Genomic DNA, 13,761 nt, shown 5'->3' with positions numbered 1-13,761 from the left:
GCTAGGGAAGAGTTGGTACTTAGGATTTATTGTCTACAATACTCTATATGGAGACTTGAAATGAGTTTGTATTGTTTATTTTCCTCTATTTTTATTTATGCATGTTCTAGTACAAGTCTTTATGAAGCCATTGATACCAAATTTATTGGGATACGATATATCTGTGAGGATAAAATATGTCCGGGAATGTAGAGTATCACAGCGGCAAGAAAAGGCCGGTTGGGCCTGAGAAATGCATGGTGAGTGGAACAGAAACTTATTGGAAACTTATGGTGCGTGAGAGGGTTACTTGAATTACTGACTAATAAATGGTATCTTCCCCCATTTAAAGAAAAAAAACTTACCATGTTTGCATACACAAATAAGGTGTAATCTGAACATAGGGAGGGGTTTTGGTATTTTGTAGAGGCACTACTACTACTACTGTTCAGCACTTATTGAGCAAATTGTCATTTAGATCACTTGACAATTGTTTTATTTTTCTCCTATTCCTTATGGTGTTATATCACATATTTCTTGCATAATTATATTCTCATCTCAACCAAGCTTTTTGTAAAGTTCCCTTAATCCTTCCTTCCCTTCCCCAGTTGTGCGAGTGTATGGCCTGTCAAGGAATGCACTTAGGTGGCTCATGTGTGTCCGGGCAATGGTGAGGAACACCATTGATGCTGCCATTAGCTGGTTCCTGCGCCGCAAGTTGGCTCAGGCTCTTGCTCCCCCTCGTATTGTCACACTTATACACCTAATCCGAGGCACGTGTGTGTATTTACCTAGTTGTATTTACCTAGTTGTAATTTTACAGGGCCTGGGTTTATGGTCATATGGTCCCGTCTCCATATCTGTACTTGTCCAGTTTTTCCTTAAAGTTGTGCACACTCTTCGCCAATACTACATCCTCACTTAGTCTGTTCCAAACCTCTATGCTTCTTTGCTTCCGGGAAGCTATACTTTTTTGTCTCTCAAGCATTTTCCTTTTCTCAGTTTTTTACTGTGTCCTCGTGTGTTGTTGGTGTTTCTTGCTTCTCTTAGTAGCATCTCGTTATCTACTTCCATTTTATTCCACAATTTATAAATTAGTATTAGATCTCCCCTTTCTCTTCGTTGTTCCAAGGTTGGCAGGCTCATTTCCTTTAACCTTTCTTCATATGACAAACCCTCCAGTTCTGGAACCATCTTCCTTGCCATCCTTTGTATTCTTTCTATTTTTTTCACGTGTTTCTTCTTATGGGGAGACCACACAGTTTCCACATATTCCAACTTTGGTCTAATCATAATGATAATCATCTTTTTCATCATATCTTTATCCATGTAGTGGAATGCTATTCCTATATTTCTTACCATTCTATATTTATCTCCGAGTATCCTATTTACATGACTCTCTGACTGTTGATTATCTTGTATTATCACTCCCAGATCTCTCTCTTCTTGAACTTTTAATATTTCTCCATCTCCCATTCTATATGTCCATTTTAGTCTCCCTTCACTCTTTCCCATTTCCATTACATGACATTTCTTCACATTGAACTCCATCTCCCATTTCTTACTCCAATCCCAAATCTTATTTAGGTCCTCTTGCAGAATTTCACAGTCTTTACTATTTCTTATGTGTCTCATCAATTTCGCATCGTCCGCAAACAAGCTCATATAACTATTTACATTCTCCGGCATATCATTTATATATATTAAGAAAAGTATTGGTGCCAGTACTGATCCTTGAAGCACCCCACCATCTACATTTCAATTTCATGTCCTTAACCACTGTTCTCATTTCTCTTCCCTTTAAGTAACTTTCCATCCAGTTTTTCATTTTCCCTTTCAATCCTCCTCTATTTTCCAGCTTCCATAGTAGTCTTGTATGTGGAACTTTGTCAAAAGCCTTCTTCAAGTCCAAATACATGGAGTCTACCCATCCATCCTTCTCCTGTGTTATGTCTGTCACTCTTGAGTAAAAGCTTAATAAGTTTGTTTCACATGAATGCCCTTGTCTAAAGCCATACTGTTTTTCTGTTATTATATTGTGTTCTAGAAATTTTGTCCATTGTTTCTTTATCACTTTTTCACATATTTTACAAACTATACTGGTCAGTGATACTGGTCTCTAGTTTACAGGTTCTTCCTTTTTTCTGCTTTTATATTTATGGACCACCTCAGCCCTTCGCCATTCCTTAGGTACTTTACCAGTTGATATTGAGCACTTTATGATATCATATACCGGTCCAACCAGCTGATTTCTGCATTCTTTAAAAATAAAACCTGAAACTCCATCCGGTCCTATTGGTTTCCTCTCTTCCACCTCCTCCATTATTTTATATATCTCTTCTTTAGTTACTGTTACTTCCTCCATTTGAACATTTATCTTATCATCTTGTGGTTCATTAAATTGTGATTCTTTTGTAAAAACTTGTTGAAACCTCTTGTTTAGTAGCTCAGTCAGGTCTTTAGGATCTTCAATTATCTTATTTCCATCTCTCAGTCTTTCTATTTTTTCCTTTAGTTTGATTTTTCCATTTATAAATTTTTAGAACAATTTAGGTTCCTCCTTACACTTTTCAACAATATCCTTTTCGTAACCTTTCTCTTCTTCCCTCCTTATTTTCACATATTCATTTCTTGCTATCTTAAAGTCTTCTTTATTCCTTTGGTTCTTATTTCTTTTCAATCTTTTCCATGCTTTGTCTCTTTTTTTTCTTTGCACCTGCACATCTTGCATTAAACCAATCTTGCTTTCCTCTTTCTATTGGTTTGTATAATGGGACATATTTTTGACTCCTGTCTCATATGCCTCTATGAAAATATACTTTTCCTGCACCTCGTTTTTTTTTTTTTTTTTTTTTTTTTTTTTTACTTTTCCCAGTCCAGTTTTTCATAATATATCTTGAGATTTTCGATGTTCACTCTCCTGTAGTTTCTCCTTTTTCCTTTGTATGATTTTTTCTTCCTCAGTGACGTCCTCATCGGTTTCCAACTCTATTATTACATGATCACTTTTTCCCATGGGACACACATACCTTAATTCATTCAACAGGTGCACTCCCTTCCTCAGTACCAGGTCCAGTCTTGCTGGTTCGTCATCACTCCTGTATCTTGTATTTTCAGTTACCCACTGCATCATTAAGTTTTCCATAGTCAGTGTGTGTGTGTGTGTGTGAATGAAACTTCAAACATTAAACTTAAAGTACCTTTGCTATTCCTTCAGATGGCCTCTTTGTGGACCCTCCTGAGCACCGTTGTGAGAGGGAGCGAAGGTATAGAGAGAGAGAGCTGCGTCGGGAAGTGGTTGGCCTGCTGTCCCCATGGCTGCAGCGCTGCCTCTTCACTCAGGACCTGTACAACGAGGGGGCCAACACCCTGGTCACACTCTTCCAACACCCCGTCCTCAACAAGCAGGTAAAAGTCAACTCAGTGAAGCAGCTTGTGGATTCCTCTGTAGTCATAGTGTTGTCAGGAGGTTAATGTATTTTATGTGGAGTGAGTCCCCATCAATGAAGGATACGATGTGATCCACTGGCCATCATCAAACAGAGTTGGCAGATGAAACATTTTCAGTAGTGGTCCGCCACCGCATACACTGTTTGAGTTGTAAGTGTGTTTGTACTGAAAACGAATCACAGCCCTGCTGCCAGACAAAAGGCGCTACCGCCCTTGGGAAAACTGTCGTGTACATCACTTACTCTTCAGACTCAAGTACAGTACGAATTGTCGGTAGTAGCAAGATGGAGGAATTCGACGATTTGTTCCTAGAGGGTGACTACAGATCACCTGTGCTTAATCCTTTGTATATTATTATGCCTATCATCACTTGGATAGCGGCAGACGATTTTTCCATGGCAGGAGTTGTGTTTACAGTTTGCATGTATAAGTTCTGAGCCAACTCTAATTTTCTCCTTGATGTCAACTAAAATATTGCAAAAAATATATATTTCCTCACCCACACATGATGATTATGTTAAGAGATGATGCAAAAAACGCACTAACATACGAAAAAACAGCACTGCTCCGGGATTAAAGTCACAGCCATGAAATAGTCGGACAACACTTCCTATCGGTCAAAAAGATGCGAAATATCATCAGAAAAACCAACATTTTCCCTTCTTTCCCTTGCCTTGTCTCTTTCAGGTTCTTTTTAATGTGAAATGACAAGAAAATAAATATTTCTTTATACAACACCATTTTTCTGGGTCTCTAAGAGCATTATATTCTTTATTTTATTCATCAAAATGCATTCCTACGGGAACTTGACTGCTGTGGTGCTGTGGTTACTACTTGCTGATTGGCCGATGAAAAGCGTTTGCCTTTTCGGCACAGAAAGGCAAACCCTACCCTGGGCACGTGTGCTTCTGTATGTGTTGCGACCAAAGCTTTTGACTTGTCGGTGACACTACTGAAAATGCCTATGCTGGTACTGTCCCTAAGTTATGTGACCAAATATATATTGCCACAATACTGGAAAGAAAGAAATCATTTATTGCTCAGTATTAGCTAAGAGCAATGGCAGTATCATAACCAATGAGGCTAAATATTTGTTATAGGGCTGCTTTACTGTGAAAGGCTAAGTATTTTTTTTTTTTTTTTAGAAAACTAGGTAGGAAGATGTCAGCAAAATATCTGGATACTAAAAGCCTCATTTTGAAATTAACTAAAAAAGGAATAATTTAAAAGAAGAGTGATACTTGCTGGATAAAGAGAAGTTATTGGGTGCTTGTGAAAAGGAATGAGGAGGTAAAGGGGGTATGGAAGAGGCATAATGAATCTGTGATGAATAAAGAGCTTGGAGGGAGAACATAAGTGACCTGGGGGAGATGGAGAGGAGTGAGATAGAGGAAGCAATAAGAAGTTGAAATTATGAAAGGCCTCTGTTCCTGGTAAGCAAGGAACTGAGTGTGCTGAGGAGTGTTGGAATGGAAAGTTGGAGCTGCCATGGCCACCCCTTTGAGGGAATTTCCTGTAAGAGGGCTGGGCATTAGAGAGATAGGTATATAGATAGCATAGATGCATTTAGTCATTGTGTTTCCTTTCACAGCTCTCGTATGTGCTGCTGGATGGAGTGCTCGATGAGCTGTTCCCAGAGCTGGCTGTCACCCCAGAGCTGTCACCATTCCTTTCTAACAGCTGAGTCGTCCCAGATGTAAGCAGTCTTACTGCCGCACAGTCTTCATAAACATGGTAAAACTGCGTCTCATTCTTCCAGGACTTCTCCCTTCCACCTCCCCCACCACCACTCACTCTACACATGACCAACTGCCCAAAATATATTCTTGGCATTTGTAAATACAACCCTTGGGCAGTAGTGTTGTCAACATCTCCCCTTTGACCCCGCCCAGCAGCAGCTGTTCACATTCCTCAATATTTTTGCACTTTTTCACACTCCAGTCCATAGTATGTGTAAGGGTTTGGGTGAGGTGAAGTGACAGCCTGGACAAAGAAATTGCCACCAGAGGAACAGTTACCCTTATGATTAACTAACATTAAAGATGCTTAACAAGTGATTTAGAAAATATGTGATAAATAATCTCTTAATCATATTTCTAAATCTTGAAGGTGCTCCAAAAAATATTTTGTATTTTTGAAGTAATGAGAATAGTCACCAACATAACAGTAACTTAGATCCTGAGGGTAGAGGCTTTAGTGATTGGCAGCACATTATTTGCATTTGTAATAATATTCCAAGTTGTACTGAAACTACATCATGAATTCATGACAGGGACAGACTGACACAAACTTATATGAAATAGTGATGGTGCTAAGGAGATTAATTTATTATAATTTTAGATACAATTTTGATGTGGTTGGGAGAGGGAAATCTCTAACATGTATTCATTTATATATATATCGTTCTGTTACACATTTATAAATTTGATGTGATGGGAGACTGTCCAATGAACTTGTATAAAGAGGTGTCCCCAGTTGACCTCTGTAGGACCAGACCAAACCATCTTCAGACCAGCAGCTGGAGGGAGGGAATGAAATCACCCAGAAGAGCCACGCTGAATGGTTTGGTTTAATCAAAATACCTACTTGGATGCTGAATCTATGGTGGGTAAGTCCTTTCATAGTGCCAGTCACTGATCCTGAGGTAGTGTTGAATGTAAGTTTATGACAGATCATCACTTGCTCAATATGATTTTTGCAGAATCTGAAGATAGTAGTAGATCCAGATAGTAGTGATACTCAGCTGAACACCCATTCAGAAGCCATGCCACTGTGGCCATGAATATATTATGTCCCTTGTTTTTGCCACACTGAATATAGAAAAGTTGTATACTAAATATGTATACACACACACACACACACACACACACACACACACACAAGCGTAAAGCCCAGGCCCTGTAAAACTACAACTAGGTAAATACACACACACACACACACACACACACACACACACACACACATATGCATGTACACACACATGCATGTACACACACATTCATGCGCACACACACACACACACACACACACACACACACACACACACACACACACACACACACACACACACACACACACACACACACACACACACACACACACACACACACACATACATACATACATACATACATACATACATACACACACACACACACACACACACACACACACACACACACACACACACACACACACACACACACACACACACACACACACACACACACACACACACACACACACACACACACACACACACACACACACAGCCCAGTAGCTCAGTGGATAGAGTGTCTGCCTCACAACCAGAAGGAACGGGGTCCGATTCCCCGGCCGAGTGAAGATAAGTTGGGTTTATCTTCTTTCACGTGTAGCCCCTGTTCACCTAGCAATGAGTAGGTATGCGACGTCAAGCAAGGAGTTGTGACCTCGTTGTCACGGTGTGTTGTGTGTGAGTGGTCTCAGTCCTACCCAAAGATCGGTACTCTGAGCTCTGTGCTCTTCCGTAGGGGAACGGCTGGCTGTCTCGAGAGAAACCCGCAGCAGACCAAGAGGTGAATTACACACACACACACATGAATGTAGATATGAATTAAGATATGAATGGGACTATTAGAGCTTAGCTCGGGCCCTGTAGACTATAAATAGGTAAATACAAATAGGTAAACACACACACACACACATGTAGGCATGCATGCATAGAAAAAGACAAATTGTTGTGAGGGGAGCAGTTTACGAGACATTTCAGTGGTCAAAATCTATGCAAACTTCCTCAGTAGTTTGCCGGGACTTGCCTCTGTAAACTTGATCCCTTCCCTGACCTTGTGACCCCAACAAGTAGCCACTCAAAGAAACTGATACAAATTAGGATGCTATAAGTCATCACTAATCTAACTTCCTTCATCAATAAACTAAGCTTCTCTGTGAATAATCTTTGTGTTGATACTGTAAATTGCATACGATTAGTTGTAGCATTCAGGGTTTAAAGAGTTTATACACTGAGGGGCTGATGACACTTATTTGTAAGAAACATTGTGCCATCAGTGTGTTGCCTGTTACTATACTCTAGGAACCCCAGAGCAGGTTTGCTGGCTGCTCAGGGTGTCTCAGGCCTTTTCCTCCCTCCACTTTACCACACAGCAAAGTGCTTGGTAAATTTTTTAGTTTGCTGCATTTTGTATAGACAAGATGAAATGTTTGCCTAAACCTATTTTATGACAATGCTTGTTGTATATGTTTATTGTCATGATGAATTGTTAATTGTTCTTTGAATGAGGTTTGTCATGACATCAGATTTCGTATGGAATCTCAGTTTACTCACTAAGCGCTGTTTTGTATCAGTTTAACTCAAATATCTGTGAAGCATTACTCAGACAGCTGTTCTATCTCATCTCTTTCTGTGGATTCATGCTGATAGTAACCTATATCTGCTCTGGTAGTCTCAGTTTATCTTTGCTAATGTTAAGCCTTCCCACCACTTTCCTTTTCTGTATAGATGATGGATGGTGTAGAGAGTACTGATGTAGTCTTTGTAAACTGCCACCTCATAAGGCATTGTCCCCTCAATACTAGTCATAATCAGTGAGACCCCACCATAGCTGCATCTTTGGATTCACAGTCTGGCTGAATGAACAATGTTGATTATCCTCTCATTTGTGTTTGTTATTCATATGTGTACCAAAGAGGTTATATTATTCCAATTTTTTTTTTTTTGTCTGTGATATATACATATAATTATATTCATACTGTCAGTTATAGACTTCCCAGAGCAACACGTTATTTTTGTGACGGCGGTGGCCATAGTAATTTCTGACTGGCAGTTATTATGTATTACTATTAAAGTCACTGTTACTTTAGTCCTAAGTCTCCTGGCTGAGCCACAGCCTCTGTCTTAGTTGTGTTGACACTTGAATATCAGACACAGCATCAGGGCCAACTAGTATTATGTCATCTGTGCATATCATACTTCAGGACATAGACGATCACCGGGTTAACGCGACTTGCCAAACATGTGGCGATTGTTTATCCGTCTTGCACAGCCATGTCACTCTGGAGACACATGGCTACTTTGGGCACCCCAAGCATTAGTCAGTGTAGTGCTGATGCCAAAAGGGTTGGTGGGCCCATATAGTTGTGTCCCATAAGCTTTTGAAATGACGTCAAAATTAGAACATTTTTATTATACCAATAAAGACAACCCTATTTGTGCTTCTGAACACTAAAGGTCTACATAGCATATGTTCATGGTGTTTCTACAAGAGTACAACCATGAACTATTGCATAGACTGATCAGTAAGAGTGATCAGTGCATCAGCGCTGTAAATATGTCAGTGAAAGATTCAGCTTGATCTCAGGTGGCCTTCCTTTTCAGTGGAATGAAGCATAAAGATATATATGATATGAAAATCAAAACAACATAAAAGTCCAGACTCAAAAATCTGATTATCGTAGAGCTTGACTTCTAAACTTTGTAGTTGACTATGTGTGTGCAGACCAAACCCAAAATGCATATCTGGTAGTCCGTAACAATTGGATGATTTCAGTGCTTGTATGAAATGATTCTAGTCACCTAAGCAACATGTATAATAATTTTAGCACTGAGACAAACACTCTTGGTTGCAGTATTTCTCTGAGCCAAGTGGTGAAATGTACAGTCCAGTTCATGGGAAGCAAATTATATTTATATTTGATTTGATATTTCTTAAGGAAGTTAGATAGAACAACTATACATATTGGGAAAAAGTTTATATTAATGTTGCATAATTTTCTAAACGTATTTTTGAGTAGTTGAAATAAAATGTATGAAGGCTGTTGTGAGTGGCCTCCTGCTGTCATTCCAGATTATATTAAAGTCATGTACATCATTTATTGACCTGTGTTCTTGGTGTTCTGCCTTAAAGTTTAAACTAGTCTGATATTAACAATTATCATGCCTCTTCACCGTACATTTTTCCTTTTTATTTATGTCAAACATTTGCTGGCAATATTTTGATATTTTAATTTATCATGTCGTCTTTCTCTATTTCTGGCACAGTACACACATATTCAAAAGTTGATGTACCTCTCCTCAGAGGTCTGTGTGAACTAGCCAGCAGGTTCTGGTTTCACAGGATATAATGCAAAAAAAATTTGTGTGTGGGACAGGTGCTTGTTTGATTTTTGAAATAGCTGCAAGTGTGAGGCACATCCAGTTGCAAGTAGTGCAGAGTTTTTTCCAAATAGATTTCTATCTATCAAAGAGAGATCATTCTGTGATTCACTGATACTGGGTCACATAGCATGTGGGACCCACCCCACTACATCATGGCTGGTAGTTAAAATGAAAGTAAAAGCTTGCAGGTTCTTTGCCCAAGATGCTTGACAGGTCTCCTACCAAAATGGTTCAGCTGGAACCCAGTGATGATGGCAGGCAGCACCTGCCCTGAGTAGGGCTATCAGCTTTGATTCCTAGCAGTAAAAACATTGCCATCTGAGTGAGATAAGGCCTCCAAACTGAAAAATTTACTCAAAGCTTACCTTGTGAATGCAGAGTGGGTGTGAGTTCTGTGTGGATAAGAAAAATTGCTGGTGCTGCCCTTAAATAAAAGGAAAAATTGTGGGTGTGGGCATGTATACTGCAGGTGTGAGGCAAGGTTAGGTATGCTCACAGACCACCTCTATACTTTTTTGGTTTTCCTAATAATGAGTTTGACATAAAATTCACCATACTTTTCTTGTGCTATGACACCCTTGTATTATCACAGTCTCCACAAGTTCACCATCCATCACCTCCCCACAGCCTCCATGGTTTTGAGCTAATCCCATTCACTTTGTCAATCACAGGTAACTATCAAGACAGGCTTGAGGCAGGTTCAAACACCTGCTTCATCCTCAACATAGTTCTCAGGTGTAGACAAATAAAATTCCCAGAATGCTAGGGAAAGGCTCTGAATTGGACCATTTCAAGACAACATGAGGTTAGTGCATATTCAGGTATTAAATTTTTAAAATCTCATGAGATGAATTAATTAGTAGATTTAGGACATATTTGAACCTCTATAGACTCAGAACTTTCCTTTCACTCCACATACTTGCTCATGGCACTCTTAGATTTTTTTTTTTTTTTTTTTTTTTTTTTCCATGTATCTAGTCCTGTCCGTACCTGTTATCTGTTTTTGCTGTTAGATCACATAATATTAATCTGGTTTCTGGTGCCTTGTGCCAGGATAAGGTTAACCCAGTAGCAGCGGGGATCATGTTTCTTAATGGTCCCTCTAAGCGAGAAAAATGAGTAAAAATCACCCCCCACACAAACCATTTCATAATATATATCAAAGCATTTGTGATCAGATTATGTATCATCTATTTTGGGGGGTTTATATCATGGCACAAATTTGGCCCATTGCTGCTACACGGTAAAGCCACAAATTTGGCCCGTCGCTGCTACATGGTAAAGCCACAAATTTGGCCCATCACTGCTACATGGTAAAGCCACAAATTTGGCCCGCCGCTGCAACACGGTAAAGCCACAAATTTGGCCCATCGCTGCAACACAGTAAAGCCACAAATTTGGCCCGTCGCTGCTACATGGTAAAGCCACAAATTTGGCCCATCGCTGCTACATGGTAAAGCCACAAATTTGGCCCGTCGCTGCAGCACGGTAAAGCCACAAATTTGGCCCATCGCTGCTACATGGTAAAGCCACAAATTTGGCCTATCGCTGCAGCACGGTAAAGCCACAAATTTGGCCCATCGCTGCAACACGGTTAAGCCACAAATTTGGCCCGTCGCTGCTACCGGGTTAAGGCAGCTCATTCTTTCACCAACATCTAACTGAATACTCTTTGGCCCATATTCATGAATGTATTGTACTCCCATTATGGCTACTTTCTAAGGCCACAGAGAAGATTGGCCAGACTTTCATGTATAATTTTCCCATTCAAGATGCAGAAGTTGTGTGATTATAAACTTTCACTAGGATCACAGCCCATGAAAATCCCAGTAAATTCTAATAGAGGCTTTTGAAACAGGCAGACTGAGGAGCTTTTGTATCCATGCTGTAGGAGAATAGTACTTGACACAACTTATGGTGTCCTGTGCATGCCCCTCAGTACCTAGAAAAGGCCCATCCATGCAATGCTCAATTTTTTTCAGCCACATTTGCCCCAAGAATAAGCTGCATGGTGTATTTTTATGTAATTTGCTAATGTTCAGGTATATTTAAGATACCAAATTTCTCAATGATTTTACCTTTTTTTTTCTATACCGCTGTCTGTGTACAAGAAATACCACACATCAGCAAGTAGGAGTGTGTATTTACCTAGTTTAGACATACGGGAAAAAAGCTACTCTTGCGCTGTCCCGTCTCCATATCCTCTCTTATCCAGCTTTTCCTTAAAATCATGAATGTTTCTTGCACAAACCACCTCCTCCTTCAGTCTATTCCATAGCTCAATGCTTCTGTTTGGGAAGCTAAACTTTTTCACATCTCTCCTACACATGGTTGTCCTCAACTTTTTTCCATGTCCTCTTGTTTCTCTTTCATTCCACATACACAGGTTCTCTCCGTCCAAATCCTCCACTCTGCTCGCCACCCTGTACAGCGCTATCAGATCTCCTCTTTCTCTTCTTCTCTCTAGGGTTGTGAGCCCCATGCTATTGAGCCTCTCTTCATAAGTCCGATCTCACAGTTCCAGTACCATCTTTGTTGCCACTCTCTGCACTCTTTCCAGCTCCCTCATGTTCTTTTTTTCGTGAGGAGACCAGCCCACTGCTGCATGCTCTAACCTTGGCCTTATGATTGTGACTTATTTTCTTCATCATCTACCCATTCAAGTATACAAATGCCATCTTTATGTTCCTCAGCAAATTCAGAGTTTATCCCGTTATCCTGTCGATGTGTTTGCCCGGAGACGTTTTCTGAGACAATCACTCCCAAATCTTTTTCTTCCACTCCTCTGCATATTATCTCACTTCCCATCTTATAATCATATTTACATCTACTGCCACACCTACCAAACTCCATTTTTTTACATTTCCCAAGGTTGAACTCCATCTGCCATGTACCACTCCACTCCCATATTCTATCCAGGTCCCTTTGCAATGCCTCACAGTCTTTCACATTTTTCACTCATCTCAATAGTTTTGCATCATCTGCAAACAAACACATAGCTGGTCACTCCGTCCACCATATCATTTATATAAACAGCAAACATTATTGGTGCCAACACTGAACCTTGCGGGACTCCACTCATCACAGGGCACCAGTTGAAAACCCTGTCCCTGATTATCGTCCTCATTTCCCTGTTAGTTAGGAAGTCCTCCAGCCACTTAATCAGTCCATCACCCACTGCACCCCTATTTTTAGTTTTCCAAATTAGTCTTCTGTGCAGTACTTTGTCAAATGCCTTTTTCAAATCCAGGTACACTCCATCTGCCCAGCCTTCTCTCCTGTATTAAATCTGTCACCCTTGAGTAGTAACACAACAAGTTTGTGACGCAAGATCTCCCTCTCCTGTATCCAAACTGGCAATCCGAGATAATTTTCTCACTTTCTAAGAAATCCGACCACCTGTTTTTAACCAGTCTCTCACATATCTTCGCAACCACACTAGTGAGTGATCCCGGTCTGTAATTTAATGGGTCTTCTTTCTTGCCTCCCTTAAAAATCGGTACTATGTTTGGTCTCTTCCAATCTTGTAGTACCTTTCCTTCACTCAGGGAGGCACTCATTATGGAGAGCAGTTTCTCTACAAGTTGCTCACTACATTCTTTCAAGATCCACCCTGATACTCCATCCGGCCCCATCACCTTTCTCACACCCAGCTTGTTCAAACTTTCTTTGACCTCCTGCACTTTTAACCCTATCTCTTGCATAACCCTTCCTCTTTTCTGGCCTGGGGGTTGTACAAATTCTTCTTTTGTGAAAACTATGCAAGCTGTTATTCATCACCTCTGCCATCTCTGCTGGGTCCTCATATGTGGTTTCATCCATTTTCAGTTTATCGATTTTTTCTCTATTCTTTAATTTGCCGTTCACATGTCTGTAGAATAGTTTGGGTTGGTCTTTGCACTTGTCAATTATATCTTTTTCATATTTCCTTTTTTCTTCTCTTCTAATCTTTGTATATTCATTCCTTGCTTGTTTGAAATCGTTCCACGAATTGATTCTTCTTCATCTTCTTCATCCCTTCCAAGCTTCCTCTTTTCTCTTTCTAGCTGCCTCACATCTCTTGTTAAACACTCCTTTTTACCAACGCCCTTTTTGGTTACCTTGGGGACATATCTATTTTTGGCTTCTTTGTATTGCTTTAAAAGCTCCTCCCACTTATCCTGTGTACTCTTGGCTTT

General features: G+C 40.1%; 1 protein-coding gene across 5 annotated transcripts in view; it reads left to right on the top strand.

Annotated features, from left to right (window-relative positions):
* Positions 1-9,300, top strand: part of LOC127001741 (sorting nexin-14-like) — a 32,995-nt gene extending 23,695 nt beyond the window's left edge. For all 5 annotated transcript variants that reach the window (XM_050866873.1, XM_050866876.1, XM_050866874.1 and 2 more), the window contains 3 exons: positions 588-752; positions 3,197-3,387; positions 5,021-9,300. In XM_050866873.1, the coding sequence (XP_050722830.1) occupies positions 588-752; positions 3,197-3,387; positions 5,021-5,113 (449 nt within the window). In that variant the 3' untranslated portion in view covers positions 5,114-9,300. The remainder of the gene's footprint in view (positions 1-587; positions 753-3,196; positions 3,388-5,020) is intronic.
* Positions 9,301-13,761: the final 4,461 nt, after the last annotated feature.

This window comes from Eriocheir sinensis, chromosome 21, assembly GCF_024679095.1.
Source record: "Eriocheir sinensis breed Jianghai 21 chromosome 21, ASM2467909v1, whole genome shotgun sequence".
Classification (NCBI taxonomy): Eukaryota; Metazoa; Arthropoda; class Malacostraca; order Decapoda; family Varunidae; genus Eriocheir; species Eriocheir sinensis.
The sequence above is the reverse complement of the archived record's forward strand: the minus strand, read 5'-3'. Positions and strand labels throughout refer to the sequence as shown.